At 34.8% G+C, this 14,213-nt stretch overlaps 1 protein-coding gene across 1 annotated transcript in view; it reads left to right on the top strand.

The window, feature by feature from the left end:
- PTPRD (protein tyrosine phosphatase receptor type D) overlaps positions 1-6,210 on the top strand; it is a 281,972-nt gene extending 275,762 nt beyond the window's left edge. The window contains exons 37-38 of the mRNA XM_041486099.1: positions 3,549-3,684; positions 6,097-6,210. Coding sequence (XP_041342033.1) covers positions 3,549-3,684; positions 6,097-6,165 — 205 coding nt within the window. The 3' untranslated portion in view covers positions 6,166-6,210. The remainder of the gene's footprint in view (positions 1-3,548; positions 3,685-6,096) is intronic.
- The last annotated feature ends 8,003 nt before the right edge of the window (positions 6,211-14,213 follow it).

The following is a 14,213-nucleotide window of genomic DNA, read 5'->3' as shown; positions in this document are numbered from 1 at the left end:
TGGAAAATTGGTAGAAAAAAAAAAAGGAAAAAAAAAAAAAAAAAAAAAAAAAAAGGTAGCTATCTCAAGAAGAGAATGGAATAGAAAGTGATGTTTAGAAATTTTGCCTGTCAAAGAAATCATTGAGGTTTGAGTTGATGAGTTCTAGCTTCAGAACTTTGTGCTCATTTTTGATGTGATGACTTCCCTCCTTTGCAATTGATATGCAGATGAAAATGGCTTGCATGGTGGTTAGAAATAATTCAGCATGGGTTTTTTAATATTCTGGTATTTTTTATTTATTTCCTCCTTTCTTATTTATTTATAGCCTATAGCAGATGGCCAAAAATAATATCTTTATCTCTTATCTCTTATTTAATAAATTGTTTTCTATAAATTCCATTAGGATCTTAGATACTATTTTTTGTAATATGAAATTATTTTTTGTAGATTAAATATTATTATTTATATAACAGAGATGCAAAATACTGACACAAGTTGCAAGTTCTTACTGCAAGCCAATACTATCATGAAGACGAATGAGTTTACTAGAGACTAGTAAACAGAGGGAGAAAAATTTTCATCTTTCTAAAGTCAGGGTTAAACAGAAGTTGAGTTCGTGATGATCATCTAATCTGAAAGACAGACAAAATAAATGTATTGGAATACTTGAATGCTACTTTTCTTGTGTGCCTAAAGTTTTTTATAGGCTGCTGAGGAGAATAGCATTGCAGAGCACTGATTGGGATTCATTACACAAGGGGGATGAAGAACAACCCAGATAAGAATAAGCCTTATTCTTCCACATTAATGAGTTTTGAGAGGATAGGGGTAATAAGCAATATTTATGCCTTTATGCAGATAAGAAAGCAAAGCGGTATTTTTATTCTTGGTTCTTTGTACCATGCACACTTTTCCACTTGTGACTACAGTGAATACTGCTTACAGTACATTACATATCCCTCCCAAATGGATGTGACCTTTCATGGTAAAATTATGGACTTCTACCATTGACTTTTCAAGAAACAAAGTCAAATGCAGTGTAACTAATCATGGCTTGGTTTTTAAATGTCTTTATCATTATTGTAATGACTGTTTAGGGACTGGTAATGTTAATCATCACTGCCAGTGTTAGTCAACTTACACGAATATGAAGTGTCCCTAGCAAATTAGTAAGTTTGTTTATTTCTTTCAGGAAACACAAGATCCTGGATACCTGTACTTTCCTAGTCTCTGAGGAATTACTGAAATAATGCCTCCAGTTTGTACTATGATGAGTTATACAGTGAATTAAAACTCTCCTAGTGTCATTTCCTTTGGGTTTCTCTTACACTCTATACAATTTTCACAAGCTTGCTTTCTCTGTTACACAGTAAACCCCCATAACTCACAACTCTAAATTTTCTTTTTCTGTAGCATTTCTACAAATAGGTCAGTGTGTTGAATTAAAAAATTTCTAACCTCATGAGGCAGATACTTAAGCTATTTAAGAGAGCAATGGACTATTCATCTTGAAGAAAAATTTAACTTAAACTGATATTAGATATTTGTAGTCTTTTTATTCCACTTTTTAGCTCAAGACTGAGGAAGACCTTTTCCAGAATGCAGTCAAGATATGTTTGTAATAATAAACTCTTCACTCTTACAAAAAATCAATACATCCACATAGTTCATTAAAGCATCTCACCTTTAGTTTCTAGTCTAAATTACAAATCACAGGAGTCATAATGCATCATGAAGGATTTCTTTACTCTAGAAATCCTAAACATTTTTGGATAGGAATTGTTTCGATGTTCAAGTATGTTTGCCACTCTAAGGGGAACAGGATCAATTTCCTACAGGCTTTTCTCAAGACATTACACCTGATGACCAATTAGGATTTGCAAGCATTGAGATGTTTCCATATTAGTTTCTCCTCCTCATTAAGTCTCTCCTGGAGACACTTGCTGATTTTTTAAGTACCCAAGACAACAAATGAATTTCTTCTTTCTGCTTGAGATTTCTAAGTAATTTTTTTAAAGTAACAAAGATTTGTCTAATACATGAGGCCAGAATCCTCTCACACATTTAGATTTTTTTTTTCTTAATATTTAAATGGCAGAGCAGGAGAATGTAAAATGGTAGTCTACGTTCATTCTCCTGGACATTTTCTGGGCTGCTTAGTTCAGATCACACTGTCATCAGGTCTGTAATGCTCAAGCTGATTCCAACGAGCAGGTTCAAGGATTTTTCAGGATGTTTCTTAAGTACTAGCTGTCTAATTTACCTCATCAGGTATCTTACACTACAATTGCTTTAGATGTCCAGGGCTGTCGTTATACCATATAGGTAAATCACCACCGACAACATGATATTCTGTCAAGTGGTGTGTCAGTGTTCGTTGGCTTCAGCAATCTGAAGGCACACAGCCTATGCAAAATTGATAAATCCAGTTGCATATGTCTAATAGCCCTAGAAGAGCTCTGACCTAGACCAAACACTAAAATACAATCATACAATTTGAACATTCAATTTCCACACTAGTTTTGTGAATTTGCTGGATTTCTGTCATAATTCAGATGAACATTCAGGAGTTCTTCAGGATTTCCCTGTTGTTCATGCTGTTCCATTCATCTGTCTGGTGAATAGGTCTCATAAATATTCAGCTTTCCAAGGCTATCTGGCTGGAGAAAACCTTGTGAAATTATTAGCATCAACTGTGAGATAGATGACAAGGTGCTTGGTTTCCATCCACAGAAGTTCAGACTTAGAAAGTCTTTTTTTCTGTGTAGTTACCTGTCTCTTTTGCAAAGGATAATCATCATGAATAAGTGATTGTTTAATTTTAAAAGCTGACAGCTATTGGCTCTATTGATGGCAAGAATTTCCATCACTTCTTGAGGGTTAAAGCTAATAGCAGAAACCCAGGACAGAACAGAGAGCAAACAAGCCACATATATATTCAAAGAATATTTTTAATACTAATGTAGACAAACATGGTAAATGTATATCAGCATTGGAAAGCAAAGATCCAGACTTCCAGACTTGAATACGACCTGAATTGAAATTTTTCTCTGTCCATTCTTTGAATTGGACCATGTATGAACAAGTTCAATATTAAATGAACATCCATACTTCTAACTTAAAGTAGAAGGGAAAATAACACAGTGAAGATGTACAAAACAGGGCATATACTTGATGAACTAAAGTAAAGCAAGCATTAAAATGCATTTTGGCTTCATTTTCTCATGTCAGTTCCAATGTATGTTATTGGCAACAAATGTTAACATTTGCCTTCACCATGCAGTGATTATTGTATATCTGGATGAACAAACCAAGTCTTTGCAAGGAAGACGGGAGAGTCTGGATGTACTCAGTAGATGTAAGGTTAGCTTGAGTGCAGTTATTCTTTTGAATGCAATGTGGTAATTTGCTGTGGAATTCTGCTTAGTGAGCCTTTCCCCATATAGAAATTTATACATATATGGTGTATTGTAACCACAAAGAATTTGTCAGCCAATTCTTTCAGCATTAACTGTCAATTAACATTTGTTTCTTCCTTTTTTTTTTCTCTTCATTTTCTTCAACAGTGCGGGTGTTGGAAGGACTGGAGTATTCATAACCCTGAGCATTGTGTTAGAAAGAATGAGATATGAAGGTGTTGTAGACATCTTCCAGACTGTCAAAATGCTAAGGACACAGCGGCCAGCCATGGTACAGACAGAGGTGAGCAAAACAGTGTCCTTATGCAATGGTGATGGAAAAGAAGTGGTATTTACACAAGCAAAAATATGCACAGATAGAGACTGTATAAAACATGCTTACGGTTATATCTGAAGCCATATATTGGCCCTGTGACTAGAGGGTAAAGTCTGCCATGAAGGTATTGCAAGGACTATTTCCTGTTATTGCAATAGTTACTGCAAGATGAGGAAGAAAAAAGAAAAAAAAATTTCAATAGTGGATCCTAAATTATGGTAGTTAAAAAAATCCATTTGTGAAGCATCACACATTTTTATTTCATCCTTGTTCCCTGGCAGAAATGTGTGATAGTAAAGAAGCAGGCAAATTGTTTCTGCAGGTGGATCCACAGATTTATTTTTATTTCCCCCCTGCGAGCAAGGTCTTGATTATGTCTTCAGACTGACACTGTATTATTTTCATGGTTTTTTGTGTCACCAAGCAAGTGGCTCTTTGCCTTGAAAATCATAATGGTAAATTCACCATTCAGGAATAACTATAGTGTAAATAATTTCTATGCTATTAGGTGTGGTATAGAGAAATAAAGAAAATGATAAGCAGTATAGACCAGTTACCGGGGCCTGTATGCTTGGAAATCTGTCACGTCACAAAGAATGCTTAAACATTATCAGTTAATGTGCTTAATTTTTGCCTTAATTTCTGAGCAGAAGAACTGGGCTAAACCAGAGCCAATAGGTTAGGAGAACCAACAAAAAGGGCAAGAGAAGGGAAACATTTTAGATCACACATTTATTAAGTATAATTTGATTGACACTGGCCTTTAAATTAAGTCTGTGAAATTTAAGGTGGTTCCCCAGAGTTTGCCATTTTCCACAAGAAAATTAAACTTGTTCCATAGAAGCTGGATTGTTCTACTTCGAAGAAGACAGCTTCATAAAAGCTTATATGAAAAATACAGATATTTATTTTTAATCTTGTCAGTTAGCGAAGTAAATCACTGTGCCCATACTGAAGAGTTAATTCCATTTCTTTTCCATTACCATCATTCTGGATAAGCAAAATGAAAAATGACTGCTTTCTGTCATTTTGCCTGCAAGAAATAACTAAAGTATACAGAAAACTACACTTCTTTGAGCCTACCTGACAAATGCAGAGTTCAATTCTGCAATATATGCTCCCTCCCCCTGCTTTGACTTATTTCTATATGCTACCCTTCATCCCCACTGCTGAAAGCAGAGGTGCTCTGTACACATTTCTTCCAGGATTCTGTGGCAAACAAATCTCTCATTCAGTGTTATAAACTGCCAGGAAATCTAATCCTTATTAAACAAAGCACTTCCATGTGGACCACACGTACACTTAAAATTCAGGCATATGTGTAATGTATTCTGCCACTGTTCTAACTATTCCAACTAACAGAAGTGAACTATGAGTAATCATACCACCTCAGTGAAGCAAATATCTGATTAGTTTACTGGCTTACGAAATAATTTTCAATTGTGATCTTAACAACTGCAACCTGTGCAGTTACCACATAGCACTATCAGAAAAATAAACAGACATCCCTGGTATTTTTGAGCAATTTCTTTTATGTTTGGGGTTTTTAAAATTTTTTACTTTTCACCATTTAAACCAAGAATGGCAGTTGGAAATAAATATGTAGATGTGCCATTTTAGTGTAAGTGTGCAACATAACACAAATATGCAAAAGGACTGCTTTATGGAGGTGAAAATAACACAAACTTACAAATTTTGGATTCATCTGAGGTATAAGAAAATTTCTTACCACACTAAACTTCTCTCTGTTTCCAGGTATAGGTTGAAATGAAGTCTGTTTTATGTGAATAAGGTCCTTTAGCTCCATATTTCTCCTTAGGTCTTTTTCTTGCCACAGGCCAAGGTATCTTCACATCTTCATCAAAGCCTTTATTACTGAAAGGTTGGGGTTCCCTTTGCTTTCTTTACATGATTTTTAACCTGATGATTTTCCATATTGAATTCCATAGTCAAGCTGTGATGGACCTTTTTTACTCAGTGTGTTGTATTAGCTGTAGAATTCACTGTTTATTTGCTAGTTATTTTCAAATACATGGCAGGAAAGCATACTAGCGTGTTCCTATCAGAAGAAAGCTTAAGGCTGGTATTGTTTTAATCCAGAATAACAGACTGTCAGTAGGTGGGTATATAGTCTCTGCACAAAAAGAAGCTGCATTCTGTGGAAATTTTTTTTTGCATTAAATGAGTGTCTATCTTCATCTGTTGTAACTCAAAAGAGGTTTTCTGTTGGTGTCAGCAAGTGAATATTGCTGAACTGCAGATGCCTCTGCAGTATATGTGCTTGTAGCAACAAAATATTCACTATTATTTGAAAGAAACTAGAAACCTACCAACAGGCTGACTTTTTTATGCATTTGTTTTCTATTTTTCTTTCTCTAGGATCAATACCAGTTCTGCTATCGAGCCGCACTGGAGTATCTGGGCAGCTTTGATCACTATGCAACATAAAAACCCATTGTGGATTTTTATTGCAGGCCCTTTAAGATCCAGAGAGCCGCTTCTGAGCCATACAATGTGCTTTAGAAGTACTTCTTAACTCTTAGCTAAGGAGCAATTATTGGGGATATATAAAATAAAAAATAATAAAAAAAGAAACAAATGAACAAAATATTGGGGATATATAAAACAAAAAAACAACAAAAAAAAACCCCACCCAACAAGAAGTATTCCATGTGGACCAAGAATTCACAGTTTAATAACCTAACCATAATAAAAGAATCCTGACCACTGAGGCGTCTGAAGGATCTCATTTACAGATACCTCAAGGGTTCGACATTGGTTGAAGTTAAAGGGAAGAGGAAATTTAATCAGAAAGAGTGATCATCTTATTCAGGATTACATGATTTTGCAAAGAGGAGTTTTGAGAACTGCAGTTCAGTGCAAGATGTTTATTGCAGGGTTGGGTTCTGGCTTCTCAAACAAAGCGGACTCTTTACTTCAACATCACCGTTTCCCATCATACTGCTCATAATAACACTTAAGGGAAAATGTGGGAATGTTTAAAAAGAAAGTCCTTGATTTAGTTTTTTAGTATTGTAAAGATACTGCTGACCTGTGCTTCATTTTTAACTGTGTAAACTTTTTCCTTTTTTTAACAAGAGTTTATCATTCGATGAAGTGAATTAAAGAAAAGGTTGCATAACTGTTAATATTTTTGTTTAAAAATGTAGATTTTTTTTAAGCTGTAGAACTGTTATCTGTAATATTGTGCTGTAGAAATGTTAGATACTTTGAAAATTTGCACATTTTTGTGCAGTCCTACAGTACCACAGTCTTGTTAGATATGAATTTTGTAGTTTTATTTGGGTTTTTTTTTCTTTAAGAAAATATTCATTGTAATCAGTTAAATCAAAATGGGGCTTTCGGTTTATTTTGGAATCAACAGGGAGGCGCAAAGTATAAAGATGCTGCTAGCACATACACACACACGCACACATATGCACATGCACACTCACACCCTCTCTCTTTTATATATATATATATATATATATTACTGTCTACCCTTTTTTTGACTCTCTGTAATAGCTGCAGAGAATACAGATGGATTCAGATACAGATTCACACACATGCCCATAAACATATCAGTCCTTACATACCTGGATTTATGAAAGCATTGGGAAAGTTTTTCCACATACTGCAATTATATCAGACTACAATTTGATCATCTCTGCATTTTTAGGTCCATAAACTTCTGTTTCAAAGGGAAGTGAGGAATGCACATCATTGATATTTGAATGCCATCTCTATCCCAAATAATATTTCTACCCACATTTCCACCTGAACACACACACATGCACACATACAGAGCACACACATGCACACACGCACACAGAATATGTGATTTAGGCTTCAAGTGAAGTTCAATATTTGTAACACTATAGTGCAATAAGAAATCATATTATTAAATGTAGGAGGTGTGCATGTGGGAAAGGTCAGTGCATATCCCTTTAGGAGGGGAGAATGTTGTAATATACTAGGTATTAAGATGTTTTAAAATTGTATTCAATAGTATACTGTCTATAGTGTGTGCTATATAATTTACATTTATCGTATGTAACAGGGCAAAGCCAAACACACATTGCTCTGTGAAATCAAACGTTTTGTGGCATACAGCATTGTTTGGGGATGCTGGGGTTTATTTTAATTTTACATTTAGAGTGCCTTATATTTGATGCCTATTTTGAATAGTATTTCTTTAAGTTAGCCTTCATTTGTATTTAGTTTAGTTTGTTTATAACTCTGTTGTTCTTTTCAAACATTTTAATACATGTACCAGACAATTTTGAAAAATATGCATTTCCAGTTTCTAATCAAGTATGGATGGTAATAAATGGTAACCCAAAACACATAGGTAGTCAAGGCCCTTTATCTTTCCATATTTCTAATAATGAAATAGCTCACAAATTGGAAATCTATTTCCGGTTAGCTTTTCAAACCCACTTTGTCACCAGTTATAGTGTTATCTGTCATTGCCAAGCTGTAGCAGCACAGTAGCAGCAGCTGATATCAGCAGTGCTTATGCGTCTTCTTTTTTCTTTTCTTTTCCTTTTTTTTTTTTTCAAATTTATTTTGGGCCAAGTCCTGCTCATTCACTTGTGTCAACAGATTGCTAAAGTCAAACCCTTGCTTTCAGTGGGAAGGTTCACATAAGGCTAGCAAGACTGAGCCCACATGACATATTGGAGATTGACAGATTTTATTCCAGGAAAAAGGAAAATTGTCAAACAGCACAAAGTACTTTTTGAGACTCTTTCTAAAATGCCATTTACATTGACCTTGGTCACCACGTGTTCTGCCATTGTTAGTACATCTGCATCAAATGATGCTTTCTTTGGAGTTTCAAATAGGAGCATTGCTGTGGCTTCTCCATGTGGCCTCAACACTTTTAGTTCTTCTTCCAATTTTCCCACTCCTATGAGAAATAAAAATAAGAAAGACCAAATTCCAGCAATTGTATTTGAGCACTTTTATAATGAAAAAAAACCAAACCCAAACCAAAAAATCAAAACAGAAATATAAATAAATATATATATGGAATAGAAGTATTATAGAAGGCTACCTCAGAATGAGATTCTATAACTTACATCTAAACCAGAGAAGAATGTGCACTATGTTTCTTTCTCGTCTTCTTTCTTGGTTTATACGTTGAAATAATTATTGAAATGCCAGGTTATGTAGTGTGGTCATGTTCTTCAACTCAAATAATAGTAATTCAGAAATACAAAACAAAGTGTCATTATGAAAACACAGACTAAGGAAGGTTCCTGCACACTGGATCTGTGCAAAGACCAGTGCATTTTCCCTAGCAGACTGTTTTGCAAACTCCAAGAAAAATAAGGGAGTAAAAGAAATACAAAAAAGCAGAGCCAGTTTGTGAGAAAAACTGTTGTACAACTAAATACTCCTTTCAGGTTTTTTGTTTCTTACGACAGCTCTTAGCATCACTGATGTGCATTCCACTTTCTGTATTCTAATATATGCATTCTACTGTTAATTTAAATTGTGAGCATCTTTGTCTACATACATCATACATTTCCAAGCTTAAAATTTGTTTCATCAGCATAACCAGTACGGTGCTATTATTTACGTTTGTATGTGTAGTTATGTCTAATTTTGTAATTAGTTGCAATGGGAAAAAAAACCACAAAATATATAAAAATGATTTATACAAAAGTTTAATTTAGCTCTTTTTTTAAAATTTATTTGTGTGGTTAGATAGCAGAGAAGATGGCTGGAGGAAGGAGTGACCTTCTAAGGAGATTTGCACTTTCTATATATACCTTTGTACTATGCACTGCCCTATTGATTCTACACCCAATAATAACTTGAACACGTCTGTAAGAAATTGCTTACAAAATCCACTTATATGTATTTAAAAGACACAGAACATATAAAGAGGAAAAAAAAAGCAACTGCTTTTTTTTGTTTCCTTTTATTCTCTCCCATTTTTCTTTACGTTTCTTTTTCTTCTTTTTTTTTTCTTTTTTCTTTTTTGGTTTCTTTTTTTTCCCTTGGTGCCCTGATACTCCACAGATATCAGAAGGCTGCAGGTCTCATTATAACCATCTGTTATGTGGCTTTGCCATTCAAGCTTGGGGTGTCTTTACAAAGATAATAAAAACTTGTGTTCTTTGCTCTTGTTTTGGATGCATAGACTGAAAAACTTTAAAAAATTACCTTGTAAAATGGCTTGTTAAAAAAGATACAATTACCTCTAATTAGTAGTACGCGTAAATGTTTTACAGAATGAAAGGCGTGCTTTTTATTTTCTTACTTCGTTACATTGGTGGCAAAAGGAAGTCTGTATGAAAATCAGTTCTTTGCTGACACAAGTTCCATTTGTTACAGATGAATTCTAATAAAATGTCAGTGTTATGCAGCCCTGGTCTTCTTTCTTAAGCAGTACTTTTGAAATCAGAACTTGTTTGGTCCCTCTTGGTGATGAAGGAGTTTAATTGAAACTACAAAGCAGTCATTAATCTTCTTAACTAGCTGCTGGACAGTGGAAAATGCATTCTTAGGTTAGCAAATAAATATCATCTTCAGCAGCAAGCTTTGAGCCAGCATAGGCAAACCCTTTGGCATAATTTCTCGTAATTTCATGAGTTTAACTGAAATTACCACACTTTACATGCCTCTGGAGTTCCCCTTTGTGCTTTAAAAATGTATCACTACATTGAGAAAATAGATTCTTCTCTATTCGTAGGTACAACTCAAAGAGGGCAAAATATCCACACATTTGAGGTAAATTGTGAATTTTTAATTCCTGCAGATTGGGCAGCTTCTGGGGTAAATCCAGTCACTTGTCAGAATTCAGTCCCTGAAATTGTGGTAAGCTGTCATGAGTTTTGACTGATTTCTGTTATGCATTGCATATGCAGTGAGTGCAAATGTGAGTCTTTGAGGCTACGATCCAAATACTGTGGTAGAGATTTTAAACACGTTGGAAAATTTTAGATGAATGAGCACACCAGGTGTATTGAAGCAAGCTGCAAGGGGCATGGCATAGCAATCTATTCAAAGAAAACAAGTGTTGCTCTGCCTGCTTGTTTTGAAAGAAGGCAGGTTCTGTCTCCAAGATTACTTTGTAAGGGAATACAGTCTATTAGCAATTAGTATTAAGTACATGTTAATAAAAAATTCTCTGTGCTGGAAGGATGTGCAAGACATTAACATTAGGATGATTTCTAAGAACGTGTATTGTTCTTGGCCTAATTTCCACTTAAAGATGGTGATAATAGTGTAAATGTGAAGCCTTGGTATTCTTACAGAGGCCTATTAATGTTTTTCCACTGACTTCTGTGGATTTTACAATTACTGCATTGCAGGCTGCCTTTGACTTGAACCTTTTTTGCGTAGTCTGTGCAAGGTGGTTTAGAGCTGTGTTATGTAAGGGTTTCTTTAACTATCTGAGTGGCTTTAGATGGTACCCTTTAATGTCAGCATTGACTTCTTTGGATTTTCCTGTTCTGTGCGTCTAGCATGGACCATAATAAAGTGTGAAAATGAGTATTGACAAAAATATTTGGCTGTGTATGGCTTAATAACTTCTAAGTTAATGGGGTTTTAACAAAAGTAAGTTCTAATTCATTATTAACACAGAAAAAAGATGCTGTGTACTTTGAGATCATTACTGTTCAGAAATGCTGTTGAGATGGGAAATTAATCTAAAAGCAAAGCAATAGCTACAGACCTTCAAACACAATTACCTTTACATCTTTCCTGTATTATCCAATCACTTGGACCAAATTCCCAAATTCCCAGAATCTTTAGTGTTCATTAGTATCTCTCCAAATGGGTCAGCCCTGATTCTAAGGTAATACGGGATTTCCATCTATAAATTTACTCATTGCCTGCTTTTCCTAGTCTGTGCAGATGGAAGTGGGACAGAAGGGAGCTATTGGTAATGGAATAAACAAAGTACGGAAAAAGTAATGATAAGGAAGGTATGCAAATAAATAATTCATTAACCAGTGCCCAGAAGAGTTAATTAACAACTGGGTCTGTACCTAGTGATCCTGAAGAGCATTATAACCATCACTGGTCAAAAACAGAAAAGGAAAAAAATCTTTCTAGAAATTGCTTTTTACTTCAGATGCAAACGTGCTCTTTCCCCCCAACACCTCTTAACTGGTTTCATAAGCAGAATGAAGTTAAATGATTTTTCACAGACTTTGGAATTTTGAGGAAAATACCCAACAAATTTGCTGATGTGAAAGCCAACGTACCATTGATAAATCACTTCCTCTTCCACAACACTTAACATGAAAAAAAATGTATCTTGCCCATGGAATTGCTGAATTCTATGAAATAACTTTTCATTTTGAAACCTTGAAATATGATAGCTTTAGATCATGAAACTTCAACAGCACTGAATCAAATTTGGCAAAAATGTCCACAGAAGACAACCAAATGGTGTCAATATTATTTTCACTGTCAAAGAATATCTTTGAAGCAATTTCAGAAGTTTGACAGACTGGTATTTTTGTCATTTCACTTTGCATGGGGAAACAAAACACTGATGAGGTGTGAGCTCATAGCAAATTTTCATGCAAAGACCTCTGGCAAAATTTTATTGTATGTTTAAAATTTAACTTTAGTTTACATTTTTAACTGCATTTTATTTGTTTATTTTAATTTTTTCCCCTTTTTCTCAAGGAGTATCTATTAATGCAGTGCTGCTGCAACTTTTTGGAAAGTTACTTGATTCAAAACCTAAAGGATTTTACTATCATAGCTATGTAAGAGATTATATTATATATAATTATATTATTATTTATATAATATTCAAGAGAATTTCTCTGTATACTGCCCTGTTTTCAACAAGTTGGTTCTGTCATCCAAAACTGCATAAGAAGAGCACCACAGTAAGACACATAATGTTTTTCTATCACTAATGCAATGAGTCAAGATGGAAGGAAACATCTGCTGACTAGCTTTCAGAGGAAAGCAGAATGATAACCTGCAAATGAGACATTGTAGTGAATAGAGATAATTTTGCATCTAGACTATAAATAGGATGCTTTTGAACCCAAAATGCATTCAGCTTGCTTCTGTCAGCAGAAGTCTTAATTATTGTAGCTGGAACAAGCAAACATCCTTTCTTTGCCAATAAAAGTACTTCATTGTATATTCAACAGCCTTATTGGATATAGAATGTAAACCTTTAAAGTCAAAACTGCCTGTAAATGCCTTTCCTTCTCTCACACATAAAAACAAGAGAACAGAAGATTTTCTTCATTGGAAGAAATTATTTGAAAACACATCAAAGTTTCTATGCTTCCGGTCTTCAAAAATCCACTTTGCTCTTAAATCTAAGGGAACTGTATAAACTCAGCATTCTACTGTAGCAGGCAATTTACAAAGACACAGCAAGTTCTCATCCATGCAGTAAAAGAAAACAAAACATCATCTAGAAGCTCCAGGTAGGATTTTCAAGTTCACAAGCCGCTTCAGCATCATCACCGACACTGAATCCAAACCAACCAGCTTCCACCACCACTGCAAGGCATCTAGTTCAGGCACTGTGGTACTTTAAATTAAGCACACCAAAACCACCAGAAATAGTGACTGATGTTGAGCACGTCACTGAATACAGATATGACAAAACAACAGTCTTTCACTGGCAACAACAAAACCATGTGCTTCTGTTTCACACACAATTTTTATCAATGCAACATCCTCTCACCAGTCCACACTCCCAAAGAGTATTTTGTGAGCATTTCACACATTCACACATCCTGTTTGAATTCCTTTCATTCAATTTTTCCATAAAAGTTTCCTATTCAATTTTCATCAAATGCTTATTTATACTTTTTATTTGATTATTTCATTTAAAGCTTAGTCCCCCATAGTTCTAGAGAACTCTTACCCAATTTACAGCACCTTGCAGAAAACTAGAATGGCAGATTGAGGCCCAAACCTACATACCTCAGCCTAGAGGGGGAAATACATTCAGCCACATTGTCGAATAAGGCTGCAGAGTAAGTCTTATGTAATACATAGGCATGAGCAGCATGGTGAGGTAGATCTCTCTCTCTTCTTAGATAAAAAAGAGCTAAAATGTATTATCTATTTAAATCTAATATAGGTATGGGGAAAAATATTCTAAGTGGCATTTGGGGTGGTTTGAGTTTGGTTCATTTTGATTTGATGGTTGTAGGGCTTTTTTATAAAAGACAATATTTATTCAAAATCAGAAGTTGAGGTTTTTCAGAATTTGGGTTTTTTTTGTTTGTTTGTTGTTTTTTTTGGGTTTGTTTTGTTTTGTTTTGTATGGTATTGAGTTGGTTTTCCTCATAGCAATATCATGTTGCTTTGCATGTCTACTTTGTTTTAGATTTGTGACTGAAACAGTGTTGATAACACACCAGTGTTTTACTTACAGCAAAGCAGCGTTCTGGGTGTTGAGGTTATTGCTCCACCAGCTATTAGTCTGGGGATACATAAGAAGCTGGTAGAGAACACAACCGGGACAGCTGACCAAAGAGAAATCC

Source organism: Pyrgilauda ruficollis, unplaced genomic scaffold (genome assembly GCF_017590135.1).
Source record: "Pyrgilauda ruficollis isolate IOZ18807 unplaced genomic scaffold, ASM1759013v1 scaffold74, whole genome shotgun sequence".
Taxonomy (NCBI): Eukaryota; Metazoa; Chordata; class Aves; order Passeriformes; family Passeridae; genus Pyrgilauda; species Pyrgilauda ruficollis.
Note: the sequence above shows the minus strand (reverse complement) of the source record. Positions and strands in the feature narration are given on the sequence as shown.